The sequence below is a fragment of the Cololabis saira genome, chromosome 7 (genome assembly GCF_033807715.1).
Source record: "Cololabis saira isolate AMF1-May2022 chromosome 7, fColSai1.1, whole genome shotgun sequence".
NCBI lineage: Eukaryota > Metazoa > Chordata > Actinopteri > Beloniformes > Belonidae > Cololabis > Cololabis saira.
Genome location: NC_084593.1, coordinates 10,329,765 through 10,351,165, shown reverse-complemented (window position 1 = coordinate 10,351,165; position 21,401 = coordinate 10,329,765). Strand labels below are relative to the sequence as shown.

The window sequence follows — 21,401 nt, the reverse complement described above, 5'->3', positions numbered from 1 at the left end:
TGGAAGTATTGTAACAAAGCCTCAGTCATATAAAACTTCCAGTTGCTAAAAGAAAAAAAAAAAAAATATATATATATATATATATATACACCGTAGTTTCTGGACTATAAGCCGCACCTGTATATAAGCCGCATCCACTCTATTTTTAAAAAAACAATAAAAAAAAGATATACAAGCCGCACCTGTATATAAGCCGCATCCGCTCTATTTAAAAAAAAAAATATGCAAGCCGCAGATATTTATGTTGTTAGATTAGATATTTACTACATGTACAGAAGGATTTTGAACTGTAAATGATGTACATGTTTGTACCTAAATAGATCCTTTCCTAACAGTGTCTTAACCCGGCAGCAACTTTGCTGATTAAAACGGGACAGAACCAAGAGAAAATAACCAGTATTTATTTATCTATTTATCTGTTTGAAATCTGCTTCTACTTCTATCTGCTAAAGAAGAAGTAGCGTATTCTTCTTTGCATTTATTTTGTCTTAGTTTTGATTCTAATTCTGGTTAGAGCGCCTGAGCGGTGGAAGAAAAATCCACAGAATAGCCGCACCTTTGTATAAGCTGCACGGTTCAAAACCTATGAAAAAAGTAGCGGCTTATAGTCCAGAAAATACGGTATATTGATTATGAGCTTTGCGAGAACTGACAACATACTGTCCACAGTGCAAACTCAGAACAACACAATCAAGTGTTCACGACAACGCTTTACACACCACCATGAAATACTGTTGACATTCACTCACACACAACACACACAACACACACAACGTGACAAATAAGTGCACACCACGATAAAAGCTTTCCCACTCAGCTGTGATTACTCTCCCATGGAGATGTGGGAGTTATCCAGCCTGGATCCAGCGAATTACAAGTATGTCACAAAGCTTGTGAAAAAAAAAAAAAAAGTATTGTTTTGGTGTAGAACTAAATATAAAAGACTAAAACAGCTGGAGGTGTTATAAAAAAAGATCTGGGACAGAAATTATCAAGTGCAATGGAACCTCAGGGAATACTGCTTCACTGTCTCTTTCCCTTTTTCCCCACAAAAAAAAGGTATTGGCTTTGTGATTTTCCTCATTTCATTTTTATATTTCATCCATTATTTACTGCCAGAAATCCACATAATATAACTTGTAATAAGAAAATGTGATCAGTAGAGAACAGAACTACTGCAAGAACAATATAGCATTTTTTTAAAGACACATTTAGGGCTGTGATCTTGAAAAGTTTTTTGATTATAAATATATAGCTAAAGCACAGTGAAGGTTCATATTCTAAAACTACCTGCAAAAATGATCATAACAACAACTTACAAGGTTTAAATCAACAACTACATGATTTCACCACAAAGTTAAAGGGACAGGCCAACATTTTGGGAAGTTGCTCATATTCTGGAAACTCTCTCTTCTCCCTCTTTTCTGTGCTTTCCAATATTCTCAAACTCAGGTTAAAGTTTTTTAGATAGTAAATTATATGTAAAACACGGCTGGTGGTTTAGGAAGACGTTACTCTATCTGTGAACGACACAGGCTACTTTAATGTCTGCTTGAAACATCCCAAGATAACGTCAGCATCGTGATGCAGGGTTTGCCGACCCCAGTGCAGACAGGAGAGAAACGTCTTCGTCTTCTGTAGCTAACGGCGCCAGGCGCTGCCATCGACGGCAAGGCCTGACATTCAGTTCAACTTGCCTTTTATTTGCATCGCATCAATTCACAACAAAAGTCATCTCAAGGCTTTTGAGACAGAAGACAAGTCCAGTCACAGATACTCCAGTTCAGTTTGATTATATTCCTATTCAGTTCTTTGAAATACACTTCATCCAATCCATTCCTGATTTAAAATGTACAGGACTGTCTCAGAAAATGTGAATATTGTGATAAAGTCCTTTATTTTCTGTAATGCAAAAATGTCATACATTCTGGATTCATTACAAATCGACTGAAATATTGCAAGTTTTTTATTATTTTAATATTGTTGATCATTTCTTACAGCTTAAGAAAACTCAAATATCCTATCTCAAAAAAATTTAATATTCTGGGAATCTTAATCTTAAACTGTAAGCCATAATCAGCAATATTAAAATAATAAAAGTCTTGCAATATTTCAGTTGATTTGTAATGAATCCAGAATGTATGACATTTTTGTTTTTTTAATTGCATTACAGAAAATAAAGAACTTTATCACAATATTCTAATTTTCTGAGACAGTCCTGTATATGATGGCAGTTCATCCAATGAACCTGACAGATTGCACTGAATTGTCATTTTGGTGCAACTGCCCATAAAAAGGTCTAAAAACCCTCCAGTAGCACCAGACTCGGGTGGGTGTCCATCTGCTTCGTCTGGTCGGGGGTCAAGATGAAGACGTGACACAAACTCCACGCGTCACAACCACTAGAGAATTCTCAGCTCATAGACATCCTTCATCTTGATCTGATAGAATACACTAGAAAAAAAAAACTGTGCCCCAAAATGACTGTGTCTAATAAAGTCGGTCATAAAATCAGTCATCACATTGCCTGAGTCACAAAGTCTTTTATACTCTATTACATATTAAAGACTCTGATCAAAGATAACACTGGTAGTCGCTGTGCTCAGGTGGTGGTGTAAAGAAGAGAACGGTTTACACGCTCTCATCAAACTCTGGGACTGATAGCAAATAGCCAAAATGTTAATGGAACCCCTTAATGTGGGAGCTGAGCAGTGAATAATGAAGTTATCATTGAGTTGATCATAATTAATCCAAAGTGATAAAGCTCTGAGACGATAGATGGCACAGGTCCATCACAAATACTTTATATGTAAAGTATTCCCAACATGGATGTGGAATTCAAGAGCAGAACAGCAGGAATGTTTGGTGCATTTTTAACACAAGCTTTAATCTACAACCAACCAATACGTATTTTCTGCTAAAATAGCTGTGAGATTGAACAAACGTTGCAGCCAGATAGAACAAATAAGATGCAACGTGATTGATTCTTGAGGGTAAAGTCGGGTCACAGCAACAAAGAAAGAGAGAGAGGGAGAGAGAGAGAGAGAGAGAAACCCAACTACAACAGAATCCCAATTACAAATGATCACAACAAAATAAACATCTTCAGGGTAATGATACACACTGAAGATGGAATTGGAGTTTCTTCATTAGGGACAGGAAGACAATACAACGATGGCCGGCCTGTTATTGAAAACATATGGACAACGCACTAAAAGTTGTGAATGATCAATCCCGGAGAGGCGTTTTAATGAGTCTCTACGGAAGAAAATCAGGGCTATTACACGAAACTTACGTCAGAACTGTGCTCTTAAACAGCTTTACATAGTCATTGAAAAGTTACTGCAAAGTTACCTAGAATTAATGACCAAAAAAAGTGAAACTCTTCGTCTATACCTTCCGATTCTCGGCGACTTCCGAATCCACTTTCACAAGATGTCCCCATTTGTGCTGTGTCTTAATTGAGCCGTAGAAACTCACGGCGTGCCGAGGTGATAGCAAGTCCTTAGACAGTTCAGCCACAGCAAGAATGTAAAACTCAGCCCTCAGTGAAAAGGTCATGTGGAAGTTACGATATTAATTACAACCACAAGTCATTAGTCTCGTGAGATTCAGCCCGTTTCCATATACACAATAAGGCTGAATATCAGTGCAATTAACCTCAGAGTAATCGTTTAGAAGAATGATAATGAACCAACTGTCTGTCAAACGTAATGAAGATCTTGAGCGCGTTACTCTGATGACGCATTGTGGTTTATTTACATCCAGCTCATTAAAAAAAGAGGGCATTTTCTCGAGCTCCACCACTTCACCTTTGCCCCTCGACATGCTGCCTTTATTTCATTATATTTTATCCAGGATACCGGTTTCCAAACTAATGGAGGTGTAAAATACAGTTAATGTCTAACATCTGTGCGTGATAACGCCGCTGTCAAGGTGGCAGTTGCAGTGAACAAAAGTTCAACACTTTCAGCAGCAGATGGGATATGATGTTCCAAATAAATGAATAACCAGCAGAACAGAAATAGATAATAGATGACGGTGTCTGGTCTGGAGCTCAGAGGCAGCATGAGACAGTCGATCAGGGAGGGAAAATATGTGTTCGGCTTCTTTCTGATTGTCTTTAAATCCAGAACTGTCTCTTTTGTCCCGTTAGAGAGGAGGTGATTGTTCCCGCAGTATTCCCACCAGCGATTCTATGCGCTCACCCTGACGTGCCACAGAAGTGCAGAATCGTCTTTCTAAAACTTTCTGTTGCAGGAGGGGTGATGAAAGATGCATTTGTTGGCCAGCTGCGTCTGGCACAGTCAAAAACAAACAAAAGTTAGCCGTGAAAACCAATCTGCTGAGATATCTGAACAGCAGCTGCATTTTTGAGCAATTTTTCGCATGAAAGGAGAAAAAAACCCATAGTACCTGACTTGTGTGGCCATTTGGGACTGCAAGAACAACGGTGACGTTAACTTATCTATAAATATTTGTTAATAAATATATACGTCTTGCCATGATAGAAACTTCATTGCCGCAGAATGAAGACCGTCAGCCTGGATTTCAGGTTATCACATCCAAACTGGCAGAAGTTTATTTTTTCTGGGCTTAAATGTAATTAAAGCTAGAAGCAGCGAAGAACGGGCCCTCACACTCTTGTGCACGTTCAGGCTGCAGTGGAAGCGCTTGTATAACTTGCATGTAGATTCTTCAGGCCTGGACATTTAGCAGATGACACCACCCACGATCAGAAAAAGGGGCGGGGCTAATTTGCACCAATTATGTTCAAGGACTCAAAACCGTGTCTGATGACACCACCCACGACTCTTTATGTCAAACCATTCAAAGATTATGGCAGAAAGTAAGAACTATCAAATATGGACCAATCAGATGAAGGGGGGGCGCACTTTTTGGCGTCTATCGTCACCCCGGTAACGCTTTTGACTGAGAAAAGTAATGCCCATCGTCGCAGGATGGAGACGCACATTTTGATGTATAAAACACCTGGGTGCACGTTACGGTTCAGGCCGTATTAACTGCCGAAGAAATGGCATAAATTGCGCCAAAATTTCACGATTAATTCAAAATAGCCGACTTCCTGTTCGGTTTCGGCCATGCCGCCAAGAGACTTTTCTTTAAGTTGCAACATGATACAGGTGTGTAGCGATTTTTGTGCATGTACGTCAAAGCGTATTGTGGGGCTTGAGGCACAAAGTTTTCTAGGGGGCGCTGTTGAGCCATTAGGCCACGCCCATTAATGCAAAACCATTAAATATCAAATTTTTCGTCAGGCCTGGCTTGCGTGCAAAATTTGGTGACTTTTGGGGCACGTTTAGGGGGGCAAAAAGTCCCTCATTTCGTTGGAAAAATAAAAAAAAAAACCTGAGAAAAACGAGAAGAAAAATTCCTACAGATACAATAGGGCCTTCGCACCAGGGCCGTTCCTGACCCATTTTGCGCCCTAGGCAAAATATTTGCTGGCGCCCCCCCACCCCGTTCCCGTCCTGTCCCGTCCCGTCCACTACCACCACACACACACACACACACACACACACACACACACACACACACACACACACACACACACACACACACACACACACACACACACACACACACACACACACACACACACACACACACACACACACACAAACGGAATGGCAATTTCTTTAGGATGTATTAAATAATTAAATATATAATATGTAATAAATAAGTAATACAACAACTCAGAGCAGCAATTAAATAAAGAAACAAGTGCAAACACAAACAAAATTTCAAATAGTAAAATAGGTCAAGTAAAAGGTATTGCACACAAATAACAAAAATAACTACTACCAATAATAACTATATACAAAATAACCTGTAAAAACCTCAATTTAGCCCGCAACATCTTACAATAACAATTTTAACAACAATAACAACAGCATTATAGCCATTGACCGGCTAACATGTTAGCATCGCTCCAGTTTTCCCAACAATGATCTAGATTTTCAGCAGACAATCAGAAGTAAGTTTAACAATAAAACGTGAGGATTACTTAAATGCACATGATTGTCAAGGTCAGGGGCGGAGCAGGGGTCCCAGCCTAAGGGGGGTGAAGCATTCTAGATGGGCCTTTGTGGCCTAAACATCCCCGTTAAAACATAATCGCTAAAAAAATGCCACAGATCAGCTCTCTGACACACAACCACAGCACGCAGGGGACATGATCAGAACCTTCACACGAGGTCTCAGCACCATGGATTTACCAGTCATTATGTCAAACCTAATTATAAACCTAATGCAGACTTTACAATATAAGTATCAAACTGGAGATAAAAATCTAATGACATCTAGTGATGTCTATGGAAGCTCATTTCCGCCAGTAAAAGAAAAAAATAAGATGAAATCTTAGCCTTAAAAATAAAAATATCCCCACGGTAAGTCATAATTATGACATAAAAAGTCATAATTTCCACTTTTTATCTCATAATTATGACTTTCTATCTCATAATTTCAACTTTCTATCTCATAATTATGACTTTCTATCTCATAATTTTGACTTTCTATCTCATAATTATGACTTATCGTGGGGATATTTTTATTTTTGAGGCTAAGTTTTCATCTTAGCCATAGATGTCGGATTTGCCGAGTAGCACAATTCAGACACGTGTGTTCAACCTACACTTCAGCAGTTTACAACGACATGTGCAACGACATGTATTTAACACAATCAGACACGGCGGTCAAACAGCAACAAACAATATAGGAATTAGGAAAGGCCATATATTCAGCGTCATGATAATGTTATCAGAAATAATTAATATTATGACAGCTTACCAATGATGGTTTCATCCAGGGTTGGGCAGAAAACCACAACAAAACATATTTCCATCCACATCAAAACACATTTCCTGCTTTAAGGCTCCTTCTTATGCGACAACTGGCTAAAGGCTGATTTATGGTTCTGCGTTACAGCAACGCAGAGCTACGCCGTAGTGGGTGGGGGAGGGGGCGCCGCATGCGAGTGTGTTGAGGTGAGGGACCGCAGCAAAATTAATTGTGGCTGCCAGAGAGGCAGAAGGATGCAGCCAGGCAGAAATTAAAATTAGAAAAACGATTACATTATTTAAATATTTATGGCTATATATGTACTGTTGTTGTTTTTTAGTGTATTCATTTCTAATTTTTCAAAAGTTTATTAAAAAAAAAAAAAAAAAAAAAAAAAAAAACAGCTGGTTGCATGGCGCCCTCTGGCATGCTGGCGCCCCTAGCATTTGCCTAACCTGCCCTATGGGCGGAACGGCCCTGCTTCGCACTGTAAGTGCTCGGGCCCTAATTAGAGAACTGACTCAAAACGTGCTTCTTGAGCCGGAGTGGGCTAATTCTTTATTAGACTTTCATCAATCAGAAACAATGTATTTGTTATTGAATGTTGCCATGAAAAGACGTCCTGATCCAGTTCTTTGATTAGTGGCAAAATCAACCCTTTAACAGGTTCTGAGAAAGGGAACATTTTAAAAAAGGGGGATTTTGAAAGTAAAGAAATTCAACATTCTGCCACGGGAAGATCACTCAACTGCATTTCACTTGCTGACAACAGAACTGGAGGCAGAATAATCCAAAATTCACAGATAAACAATGACTGAAGGCTTCTGTGGTAACGGCCTGTCAAAGAAACCACAAAGTAAACCGGTCTTTGGTGATGCCGATGCGTTTCAGAAGCTCAGTTGGCGCCTGCAAAGGATTCTAAACAATTTTTTAAGAGTTTGTGAAATGCAAGTTTTATCCAGTCACTATTGAAACCAAGAAAAAGAGAGCTCTACTTCTTAAAAGAACTGTAACTCAATGTAAAGTGTGTAACTTAAACCATTATGTAACTATAAATGAAATATGTGTGGGGAAAAAGGATTAAATCATTTTTACTGTGCCTTTTTTGGTATGTCAAACTTGCAAGTAAAAACCACAAACAAATACTGAGTTTGATCATGCAAGCAAGTCTCACAATAATCTGTTTGGCAGAGTAAAGCAAGAGCACCATCCACCCTCCATTTAGCTCTATTTCGGTCTCTACCAGCTCCTGTGAGAAACATCTGCATTTTCAGATGTTAAATGGTCCACGGAGGAGTTTCTAAGTGCGTGCATGTGTGGCTTTGGTGAGCTCTGAGCTTGAGTCGCAGATTCGAGTCATAATCCTGCACCATGAGCTGCCACTTCCAGGATATGGTGTTGCGTTGCAACAGAATCATGTGATATGGATTATAGCACCATATAATGTAATAATTTCCTGAAAATGTAATAAAATTTGCACTTAACTCAATTGAAATTGTAATAATATCCAATAATGTAATAACTTCACCAATAATGTAATAACATATCCTGACTGATATTGTAATAACATTTTTACCGATAATGTAATAATAATGTAATACCTTATTACATTATTGGGAATTTATTACATTTTCAGGTGGGTCTTTTTTTTTTTTCCAAAACTGATAATGTAATACTTGACAAATAATGTAATATAAAGTATAAAGTATAAAGTATAAAGTAAAGTATATAAGAGTTCTACATTTTGTGTTTTAAGTATCTAAGAATGTTATATACGCTGGATTTGAAACACCAGAATGACTATTGGGTTAAATTGCAGACTTTGAGTACAATGTAATAAATTCCCAATAATGTAATAAGGTATTACATTATTGGTAAAAATGTTATTACAATATCCATCAGGATATTTTATTACATTATTGGTGAAGTTATTACATTATTGGGTTTTATTACATATTCGATTGAGTTAAGTGCAAATTTTATTACATTTTCAGGCGTTATTACATTTTCAGGAAATTATTACATTATAGGGTGCTACATGGATTCCACATACATGTAGGTGACAGTCAGCTCTTTCATACCATAAAACAAAACATTTAACAGCAGCTGGTGCAATACAACGCAGGTGTGAAACATTTGCAGGTGAGGGTCCAACCTACCGTTCACTTGGAGAATGTGGGTCTGAAACAGCTTCTCGTATCCATCAGCATGACAGGTGTAGTTGCCCATGTGGGTGGTGGTCACCTTGGTGACGTACAATGAGCCGTCATCCCCAAAGTCCTACCGGACAGACAAAAAGAGAGGGAAGAAAGACAAAAAGAAGAAGCTTTAATCCATTTGAGAGCCGAGTTGCAGCACTGCGGCAGCAGTTTTGGCCAAAGGCGTTAAGAGCTGGGATGAACAATTACAATGGAAATGTAACAAGCCTGCGGTGTGCAGATGGAAATGTTGTATGAAGGAGGAAATGAAAACTTTCACAATAACCAAAAGAAAGAACATTTTGGTGCAAATGTCGATAAATCTCAAGGCAGAAATTGCATCCATTTAGCTTCACAGAATATAAGTGAGAAAATAACTGTCACAATGGCAGTTCAGACCAATCGTGTTCTGATGCAAGTCATTTTTCATTCTCATGAAAGAGATCTTATGGGGTGGAACAGAGGTAAAAAGAAAGATTAGTGCAGATATTAAACTGTGTACAGCTTTTGAAACAAAACCAGGGGGGTATATACTGCTGTGGGCACCACCTAAATAACTCCTGCACATCTAAAATGTCAGTGTGTCCCTTAAAACGACAAAATGAGAGTTGTTAGCCTTTGCATAGCACGCAGGGTCAGCAAATGCACAAAATGAACCTCACGTGTGAGTTCATGGCAAAACAGCACCAAACCGTGTCCGTGGTGATGGAGAGAAATAAAAATATCCATGCTTTGCTGTGTTTGTTAGTGAACCCACACAAAACGGTAATAATAAAGAAAGAAGCAAACTGAAGAACATGTTCAAGTTGAAGACAGAAGCCCCCAAAGCTAACGAGTGTATACAGCGTGTCCCTTCTGCAAAAAGAGGAAACAGTTGCCACTTTCTTTAAAACGCACTCCAATGAAAAGTCAGCAGCACCAGAGACTGTTTGGAGTTTATATATTAGATACAGGTAGAGCCCAATAATGATCAAAATGACTAATGACTAATAAAGGAAGTTTTATTCTTGTTTCATGTGTCAATAGCCTGTAACAGATGTAAAAATTAGACCAGATATTGGGCATCTTTTTAACATTTTTATTTAGCTCATTTTATATTCAGTCACTTTTTTATTTTCAGTCAGCTTCACTATTTTCATATTAATTGACTTGCAGCTGATCGCACCTCTTACTTATGTTATTCCTCTAGTTGTAATATATTTATTGGCTTCATTATTATAGATATCTATATACAAAAATAGAACAATTCGATATTCCCCCAAACAGCTGGAGGCGATGCCACATCTGGGCCTTTAGACGGCTGCCCCAGTGACCCAATCTGGGTAAACAGAAGTTAAAGGAAGAAATTATTTATATTACTTTGGTATACACATACTCTTTGCTGTAATCAGAAGAGAGATGCTTGATAAGGATTTTATTTGTCAACTAAATTTGAATGATTAATTAAATGGTTATCCCCTCTAAAATGGCCTCGTTTAGAGTTTTTTTTTCATGTAAGGGGTCAAACTGTAAAATTGAATGCATTATGTTTGTTTGAGAAACAAATGGAAATAAATGACAGAAAACAAATCAAGTAAACGCAGACATACAGACTTGGAAATGAAAGGACTGCTTGTGCTCGTGACGAGCAGCTTGTTCAGGTACGAGTTTGTTCTTGCGCCTCACCTTCATTAGACTTTTCATTAGTGCCAGCTAATGGGATTAAGGCCAAAGGCCAAAACGTGTCATTCATAGCTAATTCCATATTTAAAAAAATCCCTCATCTCTAATGACAGTGTGGAGATCTGCTCTTAGAAAAGCATAAATTCTGTCTCTGCACTTCTTGTTCCTTGTGACTTTGAGTTTTGTTTAAGAATGAGTCTCGCGTCGATTAAAATTCAATTTTTCTAATTAGAAGCGGTTTCGATTACCTCTTTGCCAACTTTACACACTGGCTTATCCTTCAGTGTCAACAGACGGGCTGAAAACATGAACCATTGTGTTTACAAGTGTATTTATCAGTTTGTGCCATTGAGCTCTGATCTAACTTACAAGCTCTGGATGAGTGAAGCATCAGAGCTTCACAATATGAGGGGAAATCGATGATACGTTTTGGCCCCTTGGGCTCAGAGCATATTGTGTCACCTTCTTAAATGAAAAATGAATGCGGAGGAGAAATGAAATTCAGAGGTGTGGAACGAGCCGCGGCGGAGGCTGTCGACATGATTCCCGCCGTCTCCCCACCACCCTCACCTCAGCTTTCGCCAGCACCCGGCTCTTTGCAGACAGAGCAGGGGAAAGGAGGACTGCTCTCAAGGAAGGGAGACAAGGGCAGGTGGAGGAGGATTTACAAACAGGCCATAACCCTCAAGAAAGTATAATTAATAAAGCTGCTAGTAGTAGGTCACCTCTGTAAGGACAATGAACTGCCACCTTCTCGGATGCCCAGCCTCCCACTGGTGGCCTTTTAGAAAATGGACTATAGCAAAGTTTCACGAGGCACATTTGGAAACTTCTCTAGAGGAAGAGAGGTTTGATATGAGTTAATAAAGACCTTTCATTGTTTATTTATTACCAATATAACGCTATTGTAGTTTGATGGTTTATATCGTTAAAACTTAAGCTTAATTGTTACTTCTTTCCAAAGTCAGTGACTACGTTTACATGCAAAATTCGGGTTATTACTAATTATTCCGGTTACTGAAACATTCGGAATATTCCGTTTACATGCGTGAGCAAACAGGGTTATCCCTGTTTACATGGTAATTAATCATTTGGGTTATCCCGATCAAACCAGCGACGCGCGGAGAACATCATGCTTCTTTGCGCAACTTTTCGCTCACCTTCTTGTAAATCTCGCTATCCCCGTACTTTCTACCGTCTACAAATGCCAAAATGTTTATATCTTTCATTACATTTATGAAGTGATTAGTCTCCCCCTTGGATTGCGTTTCTCCATGTTTATAAGAACGTCCTGGACTCAAAAGACCAGGATTCCTTGCGAACAGAGCATGCGCAGAAAATAAATTCCTGTTCCGTTTGATGGGGATATTCCGTTTGGCGTTTACATGACCCAATATTCGGGTTTTAAAAGGAGTAACCCAGGGGTCATATTCGGGTTTTTAAAAACAAATTTGGGTTATTCAAAGGGGTTATTGGTGTTTACATGGCCGTGCAAATTCGGGTTATTGCCAATATTCGGGTTTTAAAAGGGATATTGTTGTGTTTGAGTTGAAACTTTTTTAATAATATTCTGTAAAAACATTGTGTTGAAACAGTCACGTGAAAACGCAACGCTGATATCTAGAACCTGTCATATGAACTTTAGAGCTGACGCTTTGGATTGCAGCATCATGCGTTTAGTGTAGACACCTTGTTAGCTTTGTGGGCTTTTTAAGAACCAGTTGGAAAAGAAAAGAGTGATGACACATCAGCTTGGTGGCAAGTTTTAAAAAAGAAAGAGAGAAGGAGAAGGTCACTGTACCTGAGGTGGGATCTGTTGAGGAAAAAGCAGATGTCAGATATTTATAAGTTTAGTTTAATCACAGCAGTCAGACAAAACAATCTTCTGAGCCTCTGACATCGTTTGCTTGAGTAAAAAAGGAGAAAACTTTGTTCTACAGTTGATTCACACCTTGAAACCACCAATCCCTCAGTTAAAAAGGCAAAATATAGTACTTGACGAATGTTTCACCTTTGTATTTATTCATTTTTAAATGAATGATAATCAGTGTTTTAAAATGTTCAAAAATATATTGTTAATTTCAGGCACTTTTGTTTCAGTTCAAGCAAACTTCAAGTATGTTGATGCAACGCTTGACTAATCAACCACCTGAAACAGCACAAGGTTAATGAAATCATAAAATCTCATTGTTTATCTTTTGCATAATCACATACAGTACAGTAACTTGCACAAACTTTGTATGCCCTCTTTTAATCATGTAGGTTTTTGGGGAAAAAAATAAATCTGATTCTAGGTCCCTTACTGCTTGCTTCCATACATTTTAATGGGATAAAGTTGCAGCAGATACTTTGGCTGTGTACTGGTTTGGGGTATTCAGGAATGTTTAAAGACAATGCCAAGAGGGAAAGAAATAAGCAAGGGTGTAAAAGACTGAATTGCTGCTTTAAACCAACCAGGAAAGAATTATAAAATTATTACCAAACAATTTGGAGTGTTTCATAGTAGGAAGTTGTATTCAAGTTTCTTCTCTCTAAAGAGAACATGCGAGCATGACTGATGTTGGCAAAACGTATTCTGAACAACCCCCTACACATCTAGAACAATGTCTTATGGACGGATGAGACCAAAGTTGAGTTATTTGACCTTAGTGCTTAGCACCATGTTTGAAGAAATCCAAACATAAAATTTCAGCAGAACATTTCATGTTCACTGTCAAGCACAGCAGGTGATGATTGATGACCGGGGTTATTTTTCTGCCCCAGTGCCTAGGCACCTTGTAATCATTGAAACGACCCTGAACCCCTCCTTATACGGGAGTATTCTTCAGACAAATGTGCAGCCATCTGTCTGACAGGTAACACGTGGTCGAAACCGCATCATGCAAGAGGACAATGAACTGAAAAATCCCTGCAAAGCTACAAGGGCTAAAGAAATGAAAGAATCTGGGTTTCTTTTATGCCTAATTCCAGATCTCCACCCATGAACTAAAGCAATGGTGTAAAGATGACTGGCCCCAAATTCCTCCCAAATGATGTGACAGATTGACAGTCCTATGCAAGATGACTACTTGAGGCTTTCCCTGAGAAAAATGGGTCTATAAGCTACTGCATAGGGAAGGTATGTGGTATTTTCCCCATTATTCCTTTTTTACTGAAGAACAGCAAGATACAGTGCAAAGTTAGATGCTGTTTTTCATCTGAGGTTGTATTTGCTCAGGACCCACTATGATCAGATGACTGATGCACATGGCTGTGCATTAAATTGTATATATTTATGGTTTATAGTGAATCTCCACTTTACAGTGATAACGGGAAAACATCCAGCATAAGGAGTTGGGAGCAACATTAGATGAAAAGCCCGTTTCAATTCAGAGAAAAGGCAGAAGAAAAATAACAATAAACATTTGGTAGGAAATCAGACAAATTTGAAGCTTATTTCTCCAACTAAGATGTATTACCCTGCTGCTGATATAAATATTTTCCCCTAAATACTCAGGCGCATGAATATATTTCCTATCTTTTTAAAGATTACAAGCAGACGCTGAAACACACACGGCACCCCCACTGTTCTCACCATCCCAAGATGCAAAGATGAATGAATACGCACACATATGCGTTCACAGTTACCCGGCTGTGTCTTTGGCGCAGCCAGTCAGAGAGGATTGAAATACTGACAGCCTTGGATGGTGATGCAATAGCCAGCAACTGTCCACTTCATGGAATTAAAGTAAGCTGCTTTGTCAAAATTGGGAGAGGCTCTATTGAACTCCGGAATACAAGCTCCCCAGTGGAATTAGTGTGCTGTTCAGATATATGTACATTATATGTACATTATATATATTATAATATACGTATGTACATATATGTACATATATATATATATATATATATATATATATATATATATATATATATATATATATATATATATATATATATATATATATATATATATATATATATACATATATATATACACATACACACGTATATGAACAAACATTTCAAAAATTACTTTTCTAAAATAGAAGGTCCTTCGAGATTAGCGAGCTCACCTCCCATGTGCACTGAGTGGAATTTTATTCTAATTAAAACTATCAGTGGATGCTCACAAATATTAAAAGCCAGAAAATGTGTTGCAAATCTGTGCAATTTTGAAAGGGTCTGTGGGTTCCAGGTGCAGACAAAAGCCATTCTCCTTTGGACAGAACAACAATGATTGACCGGAAGTCTGGAGCCAAAATAAATGTGGACAAAGCTGCTTGTGGTCCATTGGTGGCTCCTGTTGGTGCCGTGTGCTTTGCCAGCCGTTTTATACTGTTTTTGTCCTTTCTCTTTTTTTGTAGAATTGCAGGCGGCTGTGATGCATGCTGATTCACTCGCTATCGCAGCTTTAAGTGACAGGAATAACAAAATAAAACTAATCTAACAATCGCATAGCCTGAAGGTCGAGTACATCAAGCTCTCAGTCTGAAGAGACAGATTAGTTCCTGCAGGAGCGCAACTTTATTTCACTGCCAAACTAACAATTAACCCAACATGCTTCATGTACCACCGAGACGTAATAAACGCAATGAATGACAACATCTATTAAAGTGAGGATATTGGAAACTCATCTACTGTACAGTCTTGGTGATTATTTTTGTGTTGACAAGATAACTGATTCATTTAAAGATGAACCTGGAATGTCAAAATGTGGCAAGGTTACAGGTCTACTTTGATTGTATTTTCTGCAAGTAATACTGCCGATGAACTTGGGAAAATGTTTCTCTCTATACCATAACAAACATCATTCGACAGACAATTTCATCCATGATTTGACATTTGAATCAGAAATGCAGCTGTATGTGATCTTAGTCAATAGCAGAAGAGGCAAGGATGCGTGAAGTGCTGGGAGAGAGACCACCTGTGGTCCGGACACCAAACTCTGACGTTTCCTCGGGCCATTTCACAAGATGAAACAACTAGTATGGCTCAGTCTATCAAAACAAGAAGGAAGTAAGACACTTCTTGAGCAAAAAAGATAGATAAAAGGCTGCGTTGACCTTACAAGAACTTAAGCATCACTTTTTTTTTCTTTTCTGAAGGAAACCGACAAAAAGATCATCTCAAAACTTTCAAGACTAAATCTGACTTGACATTTCCCTGTCATTAGGCTCTGGACTTTCATGCTTTTTCTTTTTGTCTATCAATCGCTTTAAGGCAGGTATATGATAGATAAAGCCCGAATAAGGTTAATGTTGGATAAGCTGTTACTCTCGCTCATGCACGACCCTTTCACACATCACCAACAATCAGAACCAGCAGGCTAGTTTACAGCCGTTTGATGGTGCCAAGGATGGCTGGTGACAGCTGGGTTCCTCTTCCTCATTTTAAGGGTCATCAACATTTAATGTTACATTAGTGGCTTTGCTGGGTTCCCTTTATCTTTTGCGACAGTGTTTACTTAATTATGCACAGCAATATCACACTCATTTTGGTCAGTCCTGACAAGCAGAGAGGAAAAGGGTAAGGCACACGAGGGCCACGTCTGTCCCTCATCATGTGAGTACCCTTCCTTTTTTTTGGATGCGGATGAAAGTGACACGGAGGGGACTGTGCATACAGATGAAGAGCCACACATGCACCGAGTTATAATGGCTCTTCCTCTTGGTATATCTGAAATCCCTGTCCCTCTCAGCAGTCCCTAAATACAACCACTAGGAATGCAAGCTGACATCCTAAATTACTGTCAGCTCTACAGCACCAAACCAGTGCTAGTAGTAAAATAAAATGTGCAATGCACTGACAAGGTGAGACACTGCCAAAAAAAAAAGAAGCTGAAATTACACGACGAATTACACGAATGTGAGAGCTCCAAAATTGCTTATTGGTAACACCTCGTGTGCTGAAATTAGGCCTACTCTCTGCAAATCAAGCTATCAAGTTCACATGTTTATACATATCTAACCATGTATTTATATTTGCATCAGAGATGATATAATTAAACACAACAATAGCCAGCACTTACGCTTATATCTTCCAAGTTGAGGGAGTTTAGATATTGGTGGTTTCTCTTCCACATAATGGGAGGCCTCCGCTCCCCGGTGATGGCACAAGTCAGCACGGCGCTCTGGCCGACTGTTACTGTTGTGACGCTGACTTTCTGGTCATCTGGGAGGCTAAGCATGAACACATCTGATGGGCAGAAGGGACAACAAAAAACAAGCCTCATGTTAGACTGTGTCATCGTCAAAATCAACTACTTACAGTGTAACGGTACAAATTTTATTTTATTGTCGGAAATTTGAAAGCTGAATCAGCTCATAACGTCAGAGTTTAAGAATTAATCTTTTCCCTCCACCATTTTCTTTCTTTTTTTTCCCTTGTCTGCATATATATTAATGGTTAATACCAAGTTTGTTAAAAACCTAGAGTATACTATTAGACTATAAGCCGCTCCTGTATACAAGCCGCATCCACTCTATTTAAAAAAAAAAGAAATACAAGCCGCAGATATTTATGTTGTTAGATTAGATATTTACTACATGTACAGAAGGATTTTGAACTGTAAATGATGTACATGTTTGTACCTAAATAGATCTTTCCTAACAGTGTCTTTTAACACGGCAGCAACTTTGCTGATTAAAACGGGACAGAACCAAGAGAAAATAACCGGTATTCATTTATCTATTTGTCTGTTTGAAATCTGCTTCCACCTACTTCTATCTGCTAAAGAAGTAGTAGCGTATTCTTCTTTGCATTTATTTTGTCTTAGTTTTGATTCTAATTCCGGTTAAGAAAAATCAACAGAATAGCTGCACCTTTGTATAAGCCTCACGGTTCAAAACCTAAGAAAAAAGTAGCGGCTTATAGTCCAGAAAATACGGTATATGCATTTTAATCTTCAAACAAAGGATGTTTTTTTTGTGTATGAGTGCATGGATGTCTGCGTGAGAGTCTCCTTCACCAGCCCCCTTGGCAGTCTACTATATTTTATTAGTCCCTCACGAAAAGGAATGAGAAAGAAAAGAAAAAAAAAAAAGAGAAAATTATTTTTCTGCCAAAAGTAGGAAAGAGGAGACAAGACAGTGATGGGAGCAGTTTGGGGAGTGTGTGATGTGTTGTAGTGTGTGTGAATAAATGTATAATGCGTTGTGCTCGAAAGAAAAGAGACATAGGACATTCAGGTATTTATGATCAGAAAAGCATAGGAAAAGCAGTGTGTTCAGCATGCATGTAGTCCTGTAAGAATAATTAAATGTTGAGGGCAGGGCAGTGTTGATGTATATAAATGACATATACATAATATCTTTGACGGCTCTTACATCCATCCATTATCTATACCCGCTTTTATCCATTGCAGGGTCACGGGGGTCACGGCTCTTACATATTTAAGTAAATCAATATCGAGTCATGTAGTATATGCAGTCAACTAGTTAATATATATATTATGGGTAAGAAAGAAAGAATAGAAAAAAACAAACCCTATGTAAACCCTATATATATATATATATATATATATATATATATATATATATATATATACACACACACACATACATATATAAACATACATATACAGTACATACACACACACCCATACATATACTATATATCTATACACAGACATACACACACAGACACAATGTTATGTATAATATCACAATTCACAGTTAACACATACATACACATATATACACATGTATATATACACACAGACATGCCGCCCTCCACCATTTTTTAACAATGAAGCCAGAAAGCAAGAAATTATGATGCAGGTGTCTCAGTGAGCATCTGTTATAATAGAGGGAGACGTGCTTTTTTAACACCAAAAGGTTTACTGAGACAGAACAATTATTGCAGTTTGCTAACTAAGAGGATGCCATTAAGATTAATGCTCTACAAATATTTGATTCTTTCCTTTGAGGAACCTGTGTCTACAACAGTGTTTCTCTTTGTTGGTTAAGGAACGAACCCAAGCCTCTGCTCCTCTGCTGAACTGTAGTGAAGTGTGCTGCTTTGTAACATGAAACTGGAATATTTATAACATACTCACTGTTCTGTGAGGTTATAACAAGTCAGGCTCTATGCAGTGTTGCTGCATCTTTTCTCATGAAAGTAACATCAAGAAAACTGTGCAGCGGCAGCAGCAAGGTTCCTGGTGGGAACACAGCCCTTCACCTTGGCCAGAATTAGTGCTCTGCTACAAGCTTAACTGGGTTTTTTAAATCTTCTTCTGGTGATGATGGATGCTCTAAGGATACGTTTTTAGAAAATAAGAAGAGATTATTGCAAGAAAGCCATCCTGGGTGGGCTGATGAGAGGTCAGCGTGGTTATGGTTGGTTAAAGCTTTTTGTGTGCCCAATATTTCGTACGGACAGTGAGTACAATGTACGCCCATCTGTTCTTTGGTATTATGTAACTTGCTGTGAGAGAATGCTTTTTAATCCTTTCTCTAGGGTAATGAGAAACAGAGCAAAAGGAAACAGACACTCAATTTGTTCTGGTCCTAAGGTCATGAAATTCTATTGAAAGAAAAGGTCCAGCCAGAATTCACTTGCCTTTGCTCAGAGAAAAACAATAGCGCTCATCTTTAATTACAACAGGACTCCAGTGACCCTTGGACCAATGTATTCTGAAACCTTTATCAACCATCAACTCGCTCTTTCCACTGGTCCACTTGTTGCGTCTATGAACTGTGGGCTTGGCAAACCCATTAAATACCAGGCAATCAGACCTGAACCAGGACACGGTACTTAAGCCTGAATTATGGTTCTGCGTCAAACCAACGCAGAGCACACGCCGTCACTGTGACGCTGTCGTGAACCCTTCGAACTTCTCCGTCACTCCATTTCGTCGCGGTGCAGTACCCCTCGTGACCGCTAATTCGCGATCTTTTCCTGAATGGTTTATCCGACTTTTTCCGGTCACAGCAAATCAAAGAGATAAGGACAACTATTGTGCAAAAAACCAAAACAAAAAAAAAAATCACACATACACGTATAAAAGAGCGCTGAAAGTTCACGACTGCTTCAAACTGGAAACCGGATATGCGTTGCTACCAAGCGAACCAATCACAGCCCTCTCCGTCTGTGTGTGGTCTGCGTCGCCTCGACGCGTAGTTACAATTTTCGGAAGGTGCACGTCAGTGACGGCGTGTAGTCTGTGTCGACGCGTACCACACGCTGTAGGCACGGCGTCGTTTTGACGCAGAACCATATCTCAAGCTTTAGAGAGTGGCCCACACATCCCCATGGCCAGTCAAGGCAGATTGTTACTTTTCAAGAGGCTTGCTCTGCTGGAGAGATTTAAGATGGGAATTGAATCAAAAAGAAGATTTGATGTATCCTGTTGGATTGCTTAACTAGGCTGTTCCAAGGATTGACACTATTTTGATATAATTTAGTTTGTATTGGATTATAAAAAAAAGATTACAATGATTTGGATGCAACTGGAATACTTTTTCATTCTAGATTTCACTGAACCTGTTTAAAGGAGCTTGAGGCTCCTTTTAAGAAATGAGACTCTCTAGCGCCACTCTTCACCACGACGGCCGTTGGGGGTACTGCAGCCAACAGTGAAGCCGGCACGGGAGAACGGGGAGAACGCGCATGCAGCGTCATGTGACGTCACATCCGCAGCCCAGCGCGGGAAATTCGGGACCGAATTGCAGCACATTTTGCAGCACACAGCCTGTTCAAGGCAAAGGAGAGATACACTAGAGGGTTCATTCTTTTGGGTTTGGAACGCTTCATCTGACATTATTACTAGAAAACTTAAAATGTATACGGATTTTTTTCATAAATCTTGCCACAATCCGGCCTCAAGCTCCTTTAATTTCAATTGTGAGTGCCTTGCTCTAACGTTTGCTATAAATTGGCAATGTACAAAATAAACTGAATTGTGTTGAAAGATAAGGGATTTCTATGAAGTGCTTTACCTTGCCTTAGGCTACTCCTATGCATTTTGAATACATGGTGTTAAAAAGAAATATACACACACTAATGACCACAAAGGTTCAGTGTTTTGCATGATGATAATTTGATATGTGGAGCGGCATTAATTCCCAATCTTGTGATTGGAAAATGATAAAGTTCACAAAAAAAAAACAATAAAAACACCACACTTTTGGCACCAGGATAATACTGATTGGGATGACAGAAAAAAATTGAAGATAACGAGATGAATGATGAAGTTAAAATCAATAAACTGTTAGAGGTGAGGCAACTCTTTGGTTATTAGTGAGGCTGCATTGGTTTAAAGTTTTAATAAGCTGACTTACTTGAAACTTTATAATAGGAAAGTGGTCAATTTGCTCTTCTTGTAAAAACAATGCTGGAAAGAGAATCACAAAAATACCCTTCACTACATTGTGCTGACCTGAACAACCTCATGAATGACTAGAGGCCAATATCAATGTATTCAATTTTTAAGTAAGGTAATTGAAAAAAGCCGTTTTTCAACAACTAAATGCTTTTTTATTTTTAAACAAAAAACAACTGCTATGATGTCTTCCAGTCAGGTTTTTGACAGTACCACAGAACTGAGACTGCTCTGACCAAGGTGATTGATAATGTGCTTGAATACAGACGGTGGGAAAATGTCAGTCTTAGTTTCACTGGACCTGATACACTTGACAACCACATATTAGTCAAACGAATGGAGAACTGAGCAGGTCTTGATGGAATTGGAAGTACTTTATGTCAATAGGTAACTTTACATCTGAGCAAAACAAGAATTACATGTGGAATTCCCCA

The 21,401-nt window shown here is 38.7% G+C and overlaps 1 protein-coding gene across 1 annotated transcript in view; it reads right to left on the bottom strand.

Annotated features, from left to right (window-relative positions):
* The window catches only part of fstl5 (follistatin-like 5), a 251,394-nt gene that overhangs the window by 58,233 nt on the left and 171,760 nt on the right, over window positions 1–21,401 (bottom strand). Inside the window, exons 7-8 of the mRNA XM_061724796.1 lie at window positions 16,672–16,838; window positions 8,961–9,081 (exon numbers count right to left, since the gene is read on the bottom strand). Of these exons, the coding sequence (XP_061580780.1) occupies window positions 8,961–9,081; window positions 16,672–16,838 (288 nt within the window). The remainder of the gene's footprint in view (window positions 1–8,960; window positions 9,082–16,671; window positions 16,839–21,401) is intronic.